Raw genomic sequence first — 17467 nt, 5'->3', positions numbered from 1 at the left:
TGAGTAAGATACACTCAAATTTATTTTTAATTGAACATTTGGCCTTCAATAATATTATCAAATGATAACACCATAAAACAAAACCTTTATGTGCTCTATCGTGAATCTCCATATGTTTTTCCCACGAAATTTATTTATGATCGTGATCTCCCTGGGAATTTATCTTCAGGGAACACATTCATGAAATTTCAACTAAATTCAACTGGAAAATTGATTGTCGATACCAATAAATTTCGAGAGGAACATTTTATGATCATTTTCGTTCGTATGTTTAAAATAATTGAAACATTTCGGGGTAACCACATTAGCCCCCAATAAATATATCACTAATAAGAAGAAGAAGCCTTTGATTGGATTAAACAAAGTTGCTCATACTAACTGAATCAAATCCAACCGACAAAAAGATTTATTTTTGGCTAAACAAGAACGATTGACGTCGTCATTTTGTAACTCTATCGTACGTACCCATTAGAATATTTGTTTCTTTCTTATCAGACATTAATTTATGTCCATAGACACTTGTCGCTGTGCAAAAAGGTAGAGTTTTATAAACATTTCTTTTAACACTGCCTCCAACTCATTGCTTATACGTAATAGTGTACTGAAAACATTTTAATTATTTACCTTCAGTCGTCAATAGAAAAATCAACAGTAAATACTCATTTTCGCAAAGTGATTGGATACCTACTCATTTTCATAAAGTGATTTTGGAAAGCAAATGAATTTTCATCGGATTATAGCTTACACTATAAAGTAGAATTGTATCAAAATCAACAAAATAAACTTTAAGCTGCATTTAGACTTTCTTTTTTGCATATTGATAAGAACGAATTACGACCACCAAAGAAAGTTGATAACTTCACTTTCTTGCCAGGGACGGCTATTTTCAATGTTTACCAAAAAAGGCGACTTTCACACCATTAAAGAATTTAATCCATTTCATTAATTTCACGGCACTCCAAAACAATTAAAATTCAAAGCCCTTAGATCGGTTCTGACGCGTTCGTCATTCTTTTTAATGACTTACGAATTGCTAAAAAATTTGGAGAAACAGTTATAGAGCATTTAATAAGAAATTAAGTATTTTAAAAATGATATATATAGTCACATCATTTTCTTTATTTTGACTGCATTGCGAGCAGATGATCTTAGTTTTCTATTCAGAATATCACGATATAAGTGTTTCCCAAATCGTTTGAGTTAAGCCTTGGTAAACAAATAAATTGTATACTTGAAGTTCTATTTATCAATTTCACTTATGCTAGAGAAAATTGTCAATCAAACATGACTGAGCTTTAGACCGATCATCTATCTAACTATCTATGAACAATTGCTTTAAGTCGAAAATAGCTTTTTACTCTGACAGGATTTGTAAATGTGCAATGTAACCAAAAGTTTTTGCAAAAAAAAACAAGCTTGATGCTTTTTTGGGTGTCGGAGTTTCATTTCTTGAATATGCATTTCAGATGAATGAATGTATAAAGGACCTGACTTTGTAGTATGTTAATTGTAGACTTGCAGTGTTTTAAAAAGTACTGCATAGGACTCTAAGGTGTTATTTAAAAACACATCATTTTCAACTTAGGTACTAAATTTGATCAATGTTTAGAAACTTTTATAAAAATTATATCAGTTTATCGATATGTTTATTACACAATACGCACCAGGTTAATAAGGTTTGAGTCACAGCTGTTTATTTAATTCGCCTTTCCTATTTTGCAATTTATTTAAAACAAAAAACATTTTTTTAAATCCCTTTGGGTTTTATTGTCAAATAAGACCCATTTGACCGCTTAAATTTTAGTTTCTTATAATTTAAAAACCAATTTTAGCCTTACATTTTTCCACACAAGATTTTGATTTTGAGCGCTGGTGTAGTAAACAAACACCAACAAAAAAAAAGTTCCTCTCCAAAAACCCCTTTTTAATTTGTTACACAATATTGGCCATTTCAAATACAAAATACAAAAAAAAAAAAAACTCAACATAGCTTATAATAGAGATAAAATGGGATTGGAAAACAGAAGCAAAAATGTTTAACAATTCGAAAAAAAAAATAAAAAAAAAAACATTTAAAGATATTAGAATAACTAAATAAAACAAAAAAAAAAATAAAAATGATGCATTCAAATTGCTTACCAAATACCTGAATTGTATAGTCTTTCCACACGTAAATAAAAAATGGAAAAAAATAATATTATAAATGTAAACTAAACAAACAAAAAAAACAGTAAATTATTTTCATAATGTATAGAAAAAAAAGCAATTAAAACTAACAAATAATTTTAGCCCAACAATAAGAAATAAAACAGAAAAAAAAAAACAAAACGTGCAGCGACAAACTTAAAGTTTTTTTTTTTAATCAACAAAATATAAAACTTATCAATAAATAATAACATAAAAAGTAAATAAATAAAAAAACAAACAACAACAAAAAAACAAACGACTTAAATAAACTGAAATGGGACTGATAGTTTCCTTCTTAACATAGGATATCAGTTAAAATCTTAAAAAAAAAAACAAATTTCAGAAATAACAAAAGAAAAAAACTGAAGATTTAAAATAAATGATGATTAAAAATTTGTTATACAGGGTGTCCCACAGTCACCGCCCCAATTGAAAACCATGGATTCCTGAGGTCATTTTAAGTCGAAAAACTTAAGAGGTAATTTTCTCGTTTTCGTCCCGTTTTCGAGTTACCACGGTTTTTATGATTTTTGCTCTCTTGTCCTTTAACTTGCCTTATCTTTGCCAAACCACGTTTGATTTGAAAGATTTTTTTTACAACCAATCAAGAATTTACTATAGTTTAAGTTTGTCTCAAAACTTTTTTCTCTGCGGACAACCGTTTCGCCACAATTTTGCATCAAACACAATATTCTTCGTTTTTTAAGTTGTTTTTTACACTTTCATATCATTTTAGTCAAAAAAACACGTTAATGAGTATTAATTTTTTGTGCTTTTTATTAAAGCCCAGTTTATTTTCATAAAAAAAATAAGTTTTATTTCATAAAAAAGACTACTGAAAGTAATTAAAAAAAAATAAACAAACTGAGTGAATTCAAAAAAAAATAATTTTTAAATACAAAATTAATTTAAATGAATTAAAAACTTTTACTGAGCTATTGTGGTTAAGAAAAGAACAAAAAGATAAAGCCCAGAAAAAATTTTAATTCATTTAAATCAATTTTTTATTTAAAAATTATTTTTTTTTTTAATTCACTCAGTTTGTTTATTTTTTTTAAATTATTTTCAGTAGCCTTTTTTATGAAATAAAACTTATTTTTTTTATGAAAATAAACTGGGCTTTAATAAAAAGCACAAAAAATTAATACTCATTAACGTGTTTTTTTGACTAAAATGATATGAAAGTGTAAAAAACAACTTAAAAAACGAAGAAAATTGTGTTTGATGCAAAACTGTGGCTAAACGGTTGTCCGCAGAGAAAAAAGTTTTGAGACAAACTTAAACTATAGTAAATTCTTGATTGGTTGTAAAAAAAATCTTTCAAATCAAACGTGGTTTGGCAAAGATAAGGCAAGTTAAAGGACAAGAGAGCAAAAATCATAAAAACCGTGGTAACTCGAAAACGGGACGAAAACGAGAAAATTACCTCTTAAGTTTTTCGACTTAAAATGACCTCAGGAATCCATGGTTTTCATTTGGGGCGGTGACTGTGGGACACCCTGTATAAATAATGTTTTGTTTTTGGGGAAATATGCTCTTTTTATTTTCTGTGTTGTCAAAGTCGTCGTTTCCCTTCAGCTTTCTATTATTTTTTGTTTTTCTTTTTTTAAATTTTATAAATAAGATTTATTATTTTTTTTTTTCATATTTAATTCTATTAGTTTTTATATAATAAAACATGTACACACACATTATATAGATATTTATTGTTAAGTTTTTTTTTTAATCTAGTGTTTTTATTATTTGACAACAACAACAAAAAAAACATATACATTTATATATGATAAAATATATATAATATATTCTTTCTTTCCCAACAGAACAGAAACTACAACAATTAAAAAAAATTAGTAAATAATTTAGATAAGTTAAATAAAATGATGATATAAAATTAATTACATAATTAAAAAAATAAAAAAAAAAAACAAACAAAGAAATATTCTCATGTTGATAATATTATGTAAGAAAGTTCAAATTATTATGCGAAGCGATTCATGCAAAAATAAATTTAAAAAAAAAAACAGAAAAAACAAAGTTAATTATGATTAAAGTAAAAAAAATAAAATTAAAAAAAAAAAACACAAAAAACAAATTATACATAATTAAATGCTGTAGTATTAATTTATCCTGTAATTATACATACATCTATATATATACATATATAAATATATTTTGTAAATTTTTGTTTAACTAATTAAATTATGTTTTAAATTAAATTCTTAAAAACAAAAAAAAAAAAACATTTTTTTATTTGTGTTTTAATTTTGAATTTATTTTGGATTTTTTCAAGGGAAATGACATGGTTTTATTTTATTTTGTTTTTCTAATTTCGTTTATTTAAAGATAAGTTTCTTTTGATATTTTTTCCACAGTTACAAAAATGTCAGCAACTTATTTAAAAACAGATTCTATGTAAAAATTATATCAAAATCGCGATTTACCTGGTTTTGGATGTTCATTTCGGTAAATGTGATTTAAAATCATCTGATGATCAGATCTAATAGTGACCAAAACACGCTTTATAGCAATTGGTTCCATTTTTATTAGCATTAGTTTATTTATCTCGAAGGCCACGAAACCCAAAGAAAATACATTTTTGAGATAGCCATCATAAAATTTAAAAAATAAAGTGTTTTTCGGATGGAAAATCTACAGAGTGGGCAATGATATTGAATTCAGATGTAATTTTATTTTATTTTTCACAGAACATCATCGTTAATATAAACATGAAGCGCTTAGAGATAAATTGCACTGGTAGGTTTTTTAAGGCAAAAAACTACCGGGTCGTCTGTGCGTCCGTCTGTACCAGGGATGTACAGAATGGCGCGTACTAATGGGATTCACATCGAGTAATGGTCTGTGACTGATTTTTTTAAGCAAAACACAGAAAAAAAAAATGCAAAAGTGTTAATTTTATAGTCCGTTTTCACTAGAGTCCAAATTAGATAATTTCGCAAATTATCTCATTTCGAATTTCAAATTGTATAGCAAATTTTTAGAATTTGGAACTCGAACTGACCTAATTTGCGAAATTATCAAATTTGGGGTGAAAACAGGCTATTAATAGAGATCTTTCTTTCCGCATCTGCCGATGTTAATTTTTAAAAAATCCACATCCGCAACATCTCAAGTCTGTACACCGATCAAGAGCTTAAACTGTTGGACATTTGGAAATTTGGCAGGGTACAGATGATTGTGTGTCATTTGTGTATTTAAAATACCAATACCGATACATTCAAATGAAATTTTTGTATGCAAAATGGGTTTCTTGCCATAAAGTTAGCAACGTCACGTTATTCCTTGATACAAAAATTTAAGTATTGGACCGGTCTGGTAATTTTACGGGCATGATTCCCATAGAAAACGTCTTTTGGCGCTTATTCCATTTTGTACGTTATTTTTTATTAAGATTTATCAATTCTTTAACTTCTTTTAAGTCAATCCGTATCTACATGATAAGTGTAAGTAAATGAGACAAAAAAAATTAATATAATTCGACAAAAACTTTAAAAATTCAGCAACATGAACCAAAAAATTGAATTTTTTTCGCTTGGGCCTAATAATATGTCAAGTTACTGTAGGTAGATATATTTTTGTTCGGGGATAAAAATTATGCTAAAAATTTGAAAAACTAATTTTAATCCTTAAAGATTTTTCTTGTTGAATGCTAAACTGAAAACTAGAAAAATGTTGTAATCATTTGATTTTTAAAACTTAAAACAACATTTCTCAAAAAAAAAGTTGTGTGTACTGGGGCATTGGCGCATAAAATAACAAACTTATAATTATAAATAAATATCCTTCGTTGCAAAAAGTATATTTTTTTTCGTACATAAAACAAAGGAATATTTAAATTAATTTTCAAAAACATTAAATTCATATTTATAAAAAAAAAAACACTTAGGCATAGTAGTTTTTACGAAAATTTGCACTAAGATGGATTTTGTAGAATTCGAATGATATCCTTTATCAATTTAAAGGTAAGTGAATGGTCAATTAAGGTCGATGGCATCATGTTTTGACATCATGTACTGGCATTTTCGGATTTTTATTTATAAATTTATTTGAAGATATAGGCTTTTAAAAATCTCGCTACTTACTTGATTTGTAATTATGAACATTTTGGTCCTATTTCAAATCAAGCCAAAGTTGGAAAGTTGTCATCGTTATTCAACGTATCTCAACGTCCAATATCATTTGGAAGTGCGATAAGCGAACAACAGAGATCGAGTAGTTCTTAGTTTCTTTTTTTGTTCAGCTATAAAAATATGTTTATAAACCATCAAAGTTTGTTTAATACAAAAAAGGTTCCACATACGCCATAGTGACCGTAAATATATTTCTTTCTTTATTCGGCGCTGTTATGATCCCAATCTCTGAGAACAATATCCTTTCATGTGTTTACTTCACACGAATATATGCATGTGATCTGACTTATGAAAACGATATTTTGTGAAAGCAGTATTCCCAATATCATTCTTTTTTCATTAAAATCTATTTAGCGCTTTTGAAAGCGATACATTAAGTCATAAAATTAATTTATTTATATTTTGTATACAGTTGAAATAATATCAGTAATTTTGAAGGCAATATAACATTCTTTATTGCATTATTATTTTTTTTTTTTAATTTTATTTCCCCAAATCAACAACAAACATTTAAACGAAACTCGATTCCTTTTTATGCATTTTGAACTACAATAAATAGTTATTAAAGTAAACAAATAAAACTGACAAACAAAAAAACTTCCTATACAATCGAAGCCAGAGAAAAAAAAAATATATAACAAAAAAACAAAGCAAAAACATTTTTAAGATCGAAAAATATAAAATTACTTAATTATTATTGTAGGCTAAGAAAAAATAAATTTCATTATTTCTACTCATCTTCAATTTGTTAAACAAAAAGAAACAAAAAAAAGTCGTCAAACGCAAAACTCCATCACACGTGTGTTGTTATGTTAATCTAAGTTATTAAAAATAATAAGAAGAATAACACCATTTTGTAAATGTTGTAAATACGAGTAAATTTATACAAAAGTAAACAAATAAAATAGTTATTATTTTAAGAAAACATTCAAAAACAAAAAAAACAAACTAAGAAGGATGAAAAAATGAAGAACATTGGATCGAGCCTAATATTCAATCAATACATTATTTTAATTTAATGTAATATGGGTAAAAATATAATTAATTAAAAGAAAAAAAGCGGATAATTATATAAAATTATGATCTTATAAAATATTTCACTAAATTAACACTAACAATAAAAATATAATTATATTTAAAATAAATACACCAAAACAAAGTGAGAAAAGACAAAAAAAAAAAATACTAAATACTATAAAAAATAACTTAAAAATCATATATAAACAAATTTAAAAAAATATTATTGTAAATTAAATAAAAAATGCAGAGAGATAAGTTTTAAAAAGACGAAAGAAACAACCATAAATGATAAAAAGTATTACTAATATTAATATTGTTTTTCTTGTCCCTTTAAATTTATTTATTATTTTTATTAATTAATTTTTAATACAAAAAAAAAACGCTTTATAATGCAAATGACTTACGACGATTTATATTAAAATATATATATCTATATATATATAATAAAAAAGAAAACACAAATTAAAAAACAAAATAAATTATATAAAGTTATTAATTAATTAAAGACTATACATTTAAGTGAATCTATGTGATCCACCCAGTGTCATATAATATTATTATTATATATATATATTTCTGCAAAAAGTTTATTTGTTGAAAACGAATTTGGAAGGCAATATACTGAAAACAACAAAACCAAAAAAAAAAAAAACTAACATAAATCTCTATAGTGTGAAACTTTCTATATATATATATATTATTATATTTATGGTACTCTTATAGACTTATTTTCTAAATTAATTCTATATAAACTAGCTACATTCAAAAAATGTTAATTTGTTTGTTTTTTTTTTCAATTAATATTTTTTTTTCTTATTAGTTTTTATAAAACTTAATTTTAAAAATGATTAGAGCAGAAAAAAAAAATAGAAACGGAGAGCAATGAAATATTTTGTTATTTAAATAAGACAAATTTATAATATAAATTAAAAAAAAAAGAAAATGTGAAAATAAATTTAAAAAAAAAATTATTATAAGATGAAGGATTGATGGAAATACAAGGTTAAACGATGGAAATATAAAAAAAGAATAATAATTTCTGAAAATATATTATAAAAAAAAATAAAAATGATAATTTTTGTGTTTAAATGTTTAATTAAGGTCAGTCAATGAATTGGTTGGCAGTGGTAATTAGAAATTTGTTGCGTATTTTGAAATTATTTCAATAAAAGAATGATTATTACGTATTCATCTCATCTGAAGACCTCAGTCTTAACGATCCGATTAACAGATTTGAAAATATGTCCCTATAGCTTCTGAAACAACCCAAAACAAATTTACCTGAAATGTCTTTTAAATGGGAATAAGTACTTATTCCCATTTATATGGTGCAAAACAACAGAAACACTCGTTTTTCACCCAAAATGCATCATAATTTGATCTTCCCCTTGTTAAAACACCGCACCAGTTTCTCTAAAAAAAAGTTTAAAAATCTGTTTTTTTAAATACTGCTATTTTTAAATCCTGGGGTCGAATTACGACATATGTACGTTCGTTAACGTATGGTTGCTATGCGTTCTTATTTCGACCCCTGTATTCTAGATAGACACACGGCGGCGCCGGCGGCGTTACCAAATTAACCATTTGAAATATTAAATGAAATACACAAATGGATAGCACGTACTTGCACTTATCATAAAAGTACAAACTTCTGGTATGAATAGAGTCTAAAAAGTCCTTTCTTTTGATGTCTCATTCAATGGATTTGGAGAAAATTTTTTAAAACTCCTAATTTTTAGACAAGGGGTACCCCTTGGATAATTTTAGAAAATGTTAAAAAAACAAATTTGTAATTTTTTTGCAGAATGCACAGGCCTGTTCACTGTGATTTCATATTTGTAAACCAAAACTTGTTTCGAGACTTTGATCAGAAAATATTTGCGTCATATTTGTAAACCAAAACTTGTTCCGAGACTTTGATCAGAAAATATTTGCGTCCGAATAAAAAAAAAAAAAATTTGGATTGTAAGTAGGTACCTAATTCAGCAACCCGAACTCCTACAAAGTTTTGGTTTTCAGTTATGAATAGAGTGTAATGAGTCTTTTCTTTTGATATCTCATTCGATGGATTTGGAGAAAATTGTTGAAAATTCAGAATTTTTAGACCATCTTAGATAATTTTCGAAAATCTTATAAAAAAATAAATTTATAATTTTTTTTAGCATGATAAAGCTTATTATGAAAAAAAAAAAATGAAGGAATCATTTATAATTGGGAGCGGGTCATAATTCTGCTTGTCAAAATTCTGTACGACAAAATTCTGTGGGGTCAAAATACTGTAATACCATAATTCTGTACGTGATTATACTGTAAATACAAAATTCTGTACGTCAAAATACTGTATCAATAAAATACTGACATGCAAAATTCTGTTTTGTAAAATTCTGTACGGCAAAATACTGTATATCAAAATTCTGTAAAAATGCTGTAAAAAAATATCGTTTTGATAATGTAAAAAAGTGCGCGCGCACTTTTTGATAATGTAAAAAAGTGCGCGCGCACTTTTTTACATTATCAAAACGATATTTTTTTACAGCATTTTTACAGAATTTTGATATACAGTATTTTGCCGTACAGAATTTTACAAAACAGAATTTTGCATGTCAGTATTTTGTTCATACAGTATTTTGACGTACAGAATTTTGTATTTACAGTATAATGACGTTCAGAATTATGGTATTACAGTATTTTGACCCCACAGAATTTTGTCGTACAGAATTTTGACAAGCAGAATTATGACCCGCTCCCCTACTTTTATCTTTTTTTTTGTCTTTTCCTTTGCGTTTAAATTGCCTTGTAAAACAAAAAAGTTTCGAAATAATTTTAAACCTGTTGAAGTGTTTTTTTTTCAATTTTAAATGCCATTTTTAAGAAAAAAACCAATTTGAAACGTACCGCCCAGTAAAATTAGACTTTTGGTAATAGAATTTTACTACTTTTGACTGCCACTTCTGACCTAACCGCTTGGTCTTTAATCGATGTAGAATTTAACATTCTTTAACTTTGGTGTACGATAATTTTTTGTGCGAGTTATTTTTCAGGAGTTATGACCCAAAAACTGAAAAAAATTCTAAAATGTAACGGTATTTTGGCCCTCAAAATTTATGCGGAACTCAGGGACCCTATTTTGTAAAACGATTATCGTTGAAACTCAAACCCTTTTTCCCCTGTCTCACCCCTGCACTATGGGCTAGAACGCTATTTTAGCAGGAATTAATTAAACTTATCCCAATATTTCTAATTTTAGTCTTATTCAATAGATAAATGGACTAGCTATAATTGCCCATTCAAAATTTAGGTCAAAACATTCATTGGCTACACAAAAAACACAATCGAAAAGCAAGTTTTCGAGAAAAAAACAAAAAATACCACTTTTTCCTTTATCCAGATATTCGTTTACTGAGTTTGTTTTAAAGGATCGATTGCGAAAATTTTACTAGTTTATCAATAAGTAATGTATCCAAATATAGTATTTGCTAATAAATTGTTTATATATAGAACTTTTGTTTATAAATTTTAAAGTAAAGTATGCTACTTACACCAATTTCATTTAAAACGAATGTTCCTAAGCTTTTAAAAAAAGGCACGAGGCACACTCTAGAAACAATTTTAAAAAGTAGCTAGACTATATGGCTTTATGTTTTATATAAAACTATGTCCTACAAGTGCAAACTTTTTTCGCTCTAACTCTGAAAGTATAGTGAGCAAAATATTCAAAAAAACCATTTACGATGACAAAAAAACGAATGTTTTCAAATAACGTTTTTTTTTTATTTGCACTAACATTTTACCTTCATTATTAAGTAAAAACAACTTTTGTTTGCGTTTAATGACACCATTTTCGAATTTGATGCGTTTAAAACTTCATAGAACTTTTTTTTTTGTTTTTTACCAATAATTTCTATTGTAAATTGGAAAACCTCATTTAACATAGTATGTATTTCGTTTATTTTTGTTGTTGTTCTTATGTTAAGTGTCTGTTGCACCATAAAATTATCATTATTACATCATTCAACATCATCTTAATACCTTTAATTGCATTTTTAGACTATTTCGAGAATTTCTATAATTAATTCCAGCTAAAATAGCGTTCTAGCCCACAGTGCCCTGGTTCAAAAAACGGTAAAGTGGTTCTCAGTAAGTAAGCATAACTTTTTCGGAAATGGATAATGAAGCAAAATGCTGAACCCAATTTTGCTAAAATTCATACACATATGCAGCGTAAAGATTAGATTAGATTACATTTTTTTTTGGTAGAGCATGCAAAAAAGGCAATATGACTATCTACTATCACAAATCGCATTAGTCGATTGAGCCCTTGATTTTCCATTTTATATGAGGAAGAATATCACTCAATTGATAAGGGGATTGTGATCCTTACCAACACAATATGCTGAAAAAATAACAAATACAATCTTTGATCTTGAAGAAACAAATACGATTTTTAAAATTTAAAAAGCTCTCTATTCATGTATATATTTTTAATTCAAACGAAAATTACAACATTACAAATAAATTGTGACACAAACAATAAATTTGAAAGAAAAACTATACAAAAGTGCAACACTCTACTAGTCGTCTTGGTTACGTAGCAATAAATTCGGATAAAATCTAAGACCCTCTATCGATTCATCACGACAAATCAATCCCATTCGTTCAGCCACCAGTAGTTTTTCTTTAGCCAATAGCAATGAAATCTTCATGTCCTTGGATAATTCTTCAATAGCTAACGAGGTGGCAGCTTCAACCTTCTCGGCTGTGTCTCTGGCAACAATTGCGTCATCTTGTGACTCCATTTGAAGAACTTGAGCTCCACTGGGGAATTGTCGTAGTTTAATTGGTCCGTCAAGGTAATGGCAGGCATTTAGAAGATCTTCGGGCGAGAGGAGTTCCAAACCACGGGCTCGATTAACTCGGCAATAGACATCAGCCAGTGACATCATTCCACCAGATTCCTAAGAGAAAAAAATCATTTAGTGTCTGGAAAAATAAACATGATTACACTGGTCTACAAAACATAGCTTTTTTTTTCTCCTTCAAATAATTGTTTCAGATTATGAAAGATTTGACTTTCCTGAATCTAAATCTGTTTTATCTGATAAAGAATTCGATACACTGCTCTACAAAGCTTCAAATTTGTTTGTCCCAGGAACAAAAATATACTTTTTGTATAGTTTTTGATGTGTTGAGTTCGAAGTCGGAAAAATTCTATCATGTGAGGATTTTGAGATTTATGCGTTAGAAAATCAAAAAAGCAAGCCTTTTTTAGAAAATCTAAAAAAAAAACTAATACACAATATGCTAAACCTGCTTAACTTATATTTAAAATTTAAGATATCTTAAAGAAGAAAAGAGATATTGCGAAGATTGAAACTGAATTTGAAAGAAAAAAACTATTTCTGTTGAAAAGATTACTTGACGTCGAAATATTGCAAAAAAAATAGGTTTTTAGCGGTTTTCTAACGGAAATGTCTAAAAATAAAATGCACCACTGGGTCGCACGTACTTGATCTTACAATTCAAATTACTAAAATTGTTAAGACTTTTTTTTATACAAATTTGGTTAATTTACAGTGGTGGTCATATTTTTAAGGACAATATAAGATTTTCAGTATCATCGTAGTTTCATGAAAGTGATTTTTTCCTTGAAATCAGTTTACTCAAATATGCTCTTAGTTAAGAAGAGTTAAATTAGTTATGGAAAATATGTAATTTATCTCAAAATGAACTACCGTTATCTGTTAATTATTAATGGAAATCGAGTTACATTGCCCTTAAAATGAGGAACGCATTTTTCCTTGGTGGAGAAGGTCGATTTTTTTTATAAAAGATACAATGGCTGCAAAATTTTACGTCGGTGGTATATGGCGGAGTGTCTTATTGTCATTTTGCTAAGAATAATATGTCTTTTAGATGGATTTTACAAAATGATAATGATCCAAAGTTTATGGCAAAGATTTTAAACAGTTTTGGTCAGTCTGAATAAATTGATATTATATTTTTTTGGTACATCCACTGTATTGAAATTCCACTAAGAGCTTGTGCAAGTATGTAAAAGATCGGATTGTAAAAGAAGAAAATAGAAGTCAAGACGAGTTTCAGAAAACATGGAAAGGAAATATTAGTTGAAATCTGTCGAGGGTCTTAGGGTCTATGCCTGGTAGTAGTCCAGTTGTTTTGCAAACTGTGCCAATGTAGCTAAATACTAAGCACATATAAAGTATTAAAAACAGAAACATTCAAAAACTTGTAACAATTTTGATCATTTTCCATTGAACTAAATCAGTGTCCCTATAAATTTTGATTTCTTGATTGTTTTTTTTTTTACAATTTGTGTGAATGATATTGAAGTTTATTTTGTTTTTGAAAATAAAGTATAAATTTATTTAATTTCGGTAGAATATATTTTTAGAAATGCTAAGACATTTTAAAACCTTCACTGTCCTTAAAAATATGAACACCACTGTATATGAAAAAATACAGTTTAATTTCTTTTACAAAGATGCATTTTTAGAAAAAAAAAATCAAAATCGTTAGAACTGTTTTTTTTTAAGTTTTAAAATAAAGTTAGTATGCCATTTTTTGATAATTATTAATCAACACATAAAATCAAAATATCAAAAAAACTGAATGCCCCCTTTTCGAAAAATTGATTTTTCAAAAAAAAAAAAAAAAAAATTAAAATTTTTTTTAAAAATCCATGAATTTTTTTTTTTTTAATTTTACTTTTGATTTATATAAAAACTTTATAAGTGTTCTTGTGTAAAAATTTTCGATGAAATTAAGCAAATCTGTTGGAAATAAAATGCACGACTGGGTCGCACAAACTTGCTCTCAGAGTTAAAGTTGCTTAAACTTTTAAGACTTTTTATATAGAAATTTGGAAAATGTAGGTGTACCTACTATATAGGTACAAAAAAAAATTAAAAAAAAAATAAAATTCATTTTTTAAAAAAATAAAATTCATTTAAAAAAAAAATAAAATAAAATCTGAAATCAAATTGCCCTCCAAAACAAGTATGCAATTTTGATTGATATATTAAGATGCATTTTTAGAAAAAAAATTTTCAAAATCGTTAGAGCCGTTTTTTAAAAAACTATTTTTTTTATAAATAATAATTTTTTGGAAAAAAGTTTTAAAATAAAATTGGTATGCCATTTTGTAGTAATCACTAATCAACATCTAAAAACAAAATTTCAAAAAAATTCAATGTCCCGTTTTCGAAAATTTGATTTTTCAAAAAAAAATTTTCAAAATTTTTTTAAAAATCCAAAAATTATTTTTTTGGAAATTTTATTTTTGGCTTATACTTGAAATCGAATAAGCACTTTCGGAGATAATCGGATTTGAAAAAAAAAAAAACGGTTCTATGGCAGGTAGCGTTAATAAAGATTTTCAAAGAAAAAAAAATTTATTAGAAGATAGACCTTGTCTTTAAACTTACATTTGAATTTTTTAAACAAAATCGTTGGAGCCGTTTTTGAGCAATTTCAATTTTACTAAAATCGGCATATGACAAGTACCGTTATTTTTGGTCTGAAAAAATTAATTCCAAAAATCCCTCTGGAGAGTCCCCGAATAACGCTACATACAAAGTTTGATATAAATCAGTAAATCCGTTTAGGCTGTAGCTTCGTTTACAGACAGACAGACAGAAAGACTGACAGACAGACGGACTTCCGAGACCCACTTTTTTTTGGCATTCTGTACCATCGTAATGTAATGGAAAAATGCTATCTCAACTTTTTTTTTGTACGAATGCATAACTTGATATATATACTATATCGCAAGTAAAAAATCAGTTCTATGGGTGGTACCCACCGTTAATAACGGTTTTTGAAAAAAAAAACTTTTTTTCAAAAATAGATAGACCTTGGCCCGTATGCATAAAGTTAATAAGTATAAACTAGGTTTGATATGCACAAAATGTGGATAAGAAAGTTCATACGTTACAATTTTTAAGCAGAAGAATTTCCTTTTTTTTATGCATATGACCCCTTGTTTAAAAACTAATACCTGAATTTTTTTATCAAAATTGAGAAAATTAAACTTTGTTTATGAAAGTTCCGTTATTTTTAGTCCAAAAAAATAAATTCCAAAAACTCCTCTGTACAAGACCCAAAAACTGCTACATACCAAGTTTGAAGTGGATCTGCCCATTCTTTTAGGCTGTAGCTCCTTATACAGACCAACAGACACCCAGACAGAATGACAGACAGACGGACTTTCGAGACTGACTTTTTTGAGCATTCTCTATGCATAACTTGATATAAAATATAGTACCTATATCGCAAGTAAAAACCTGGGGTCGAATTACGGCATACGATTACGATCATACGTTCACGTTTTGACTATTGCTGTCTCTATTTATTCAGAAGAAAAGATAGAGACATAAAGCGTGAATACGTTAAAGTACGTATTCCGTAATTCGACCCCTGACCTGCTTGCTAGAGCAATTCTGACTTCGCATTCGTAATCAGCATAGGTACCATTAGCATTGTTTTATTAAAAGTAGAATTTCTTTGCAAACCAGTGATATTAAACTTACCTCAATAGGATCCAACAAAAGTTCACATATCTGCCTTGCAAGACTCTTGAAATACGCCGAATTGCTACTGAATGCATCTCGAGTCACTGGATCGTCTATTCCCAAACTCATGAGGTAGGATTTAAATTGAACTGTTTCGTCTTCGGAGATTTCACCTTTCCTTTCCCGAATCCTGCTACTAATTTCTTTGGAAATGCCAACCATATCTTTAGCCATGGCCATCAGAACTTTCAAATCCTGAAAAGCCAACGCAATATTCTCATTCGTCTGTTTGTGCTTCTGTTCAATGGATTTTTCAATTCCACCAATTCCAGTGCGAAGTTTAATCTTCGGAATGCTTTCATTACGTGGAGAAGGTGTATCAGAACCCGGCGGTGGTGGTGGTACATTACAACGAACCTCCCACACTCTAGCTTCGGTGGTTTCCCACAATGCCATCGAGAATTCCCGATTGAGACCATTTTTGCCAGAAAGTTTAATAAATCCAGCTGTGCTAAAGTCCATTGGACCTGGAGCTTTGTCATTGGCTGGAGGTCGTAAGTGAACTATTATACGAATCTTACGACCAAAGATAAACGAACTGGCTGTTTCTTCGCCGAGTGAGAGGACATATTTTAACTGGAGACAGAGAACAGTTGCTGCTTTGGCTATCTCACCTGGACGACCCCAGAAGAGGCGATGTGTTGTGAGAACAACTTCACCTTCTTCAAATTGGGTCTAAGAATAGCAATATTATAAAGTTGTCATGCATTTGTAATTCTATTTTATTTGGTACCTTATCATCACCATCGTAAAGCTTGACATTACGGTCTTGGCTTACAATTGATTCACCTTCAAACAGACGGGCTGCTGTATATTCAAAACGATTCATTTTTAATGCATTATTTTTTTTGTTTGGTAAGAAAAAAAACTAAAATACTATTAGTTTTAATGAGTTATTTTTGTTAATGCGTAAATAAAAAAGTTAAATTTTTTCTTTGAAAATAGATGAAAATTTTGTTAAATAAAAAATTCGTAAACATACGGGAGGTAGAGAGAACTGTCAGATTTGAAGTTTTTGTTGGGGTTAGATCACAATAGTGTTTGACAGATTGAATGAGACTGAATGGATTCAGAAATGATAGCATTCAGTATTTGAAGTTTTATTCAAATAATATAAAATAATAAAATAAAATAATAGGTGTGTTTTTTTGTTTATCTATATAGATTTTGTGCAAAAAAACGACATCGGGATTTTTGAAATCCAGGCAAACATTTGGCACCACTGTACATATACTTTGGCAGCTGTTTGTCAAAAATGTTGCTTTTGTTTTTTTTTTAATTTAACTCCGAATTGGAAGGCCATTACATCCATGTTGGATGCAAACAAAAATTTTCATATGGCCATGGCATCCATGTTGGATTCAAAAAAATTGTTTTTTCACAAAAAACCAAAAATTATCTGTACATTCTTAGCTACATTTTGAGACCATGACCATTAACATTAGTTGCGTCGTTCTTGTGTTATAAGCGTTTGAAGGTAACCATATTGAATTTTTTTTCGATTTTTTAAAAATCAAATGT

The 17467-nt window shown here is 28.0% G+C and overlaps 1 protein-coding gene across 1 annotated transcript; it reads right to left on the bottom strand.

The window, feature by feature from the left end:
- Positions 1-11926: 11926 nt before the first annotated feature.
- On the bottom strand, positions 11927-16946 carry LOC129919324 (vacuolar protein-sorting-associated protein 36). Its single transcript, XM_056000183.1, has 3 exons — positions 16680-16946; positions 15905-16621; positions 11927-12310 (listed from the first exon to the last, which is right to left on the bottom strand). Exons 1-3 carry the CDS (start codon positions 16773-16775, stop codon positions 11927-11929), a joined length of 1197 nt encoding a protein of 398 aa, XP_055856158.1. The 5' UTR covers positions 16776-16946.
- Between the last annotated feature and the right edge of the window lie 521 nt (positions 16947-17467).

Source organism: Episyrphus balteatus, chromosome 4 (genome assembly GCF_945859705.1).
Source record: "Episyrphus balteatus chromosome 4, idEpiBalt1.1, whole genome shotgun sequence".
NCBI lineage: Eukaryota > Metazoa > Arthropoda > Insecta > Diptera > Syrphidae > Episyrphus > Episyrphus balteatus.
Note: the sequence above shows the minus strand (reverse complement) of the source record. Positions and strands in the feature narration are given on the sequence as shown.

Coding starts and splice junctions, on each gene's coding strand:
- LOC129919324 (XM_056000183.1), bottom strand. CDS start 16,775: ATGAATCGTTTTGAATATACAGCAGCCCGTCTGTTTGAAGGTGAATCA. Junction 16,622..16,679: donor TTTACGATGGTGATGATAAG/GTACCAAATAAA, acceptor TGCTATTCTTAG/ACCCAATTTGAAGAAGGTGA. Junction 12,311..15,904: donor TTTTGTTGGATCCTATTGAG/GTAAGTTTAATA, acceptor TTTTTCTCTTAG/GAATCTGGTGGAATGATGTC.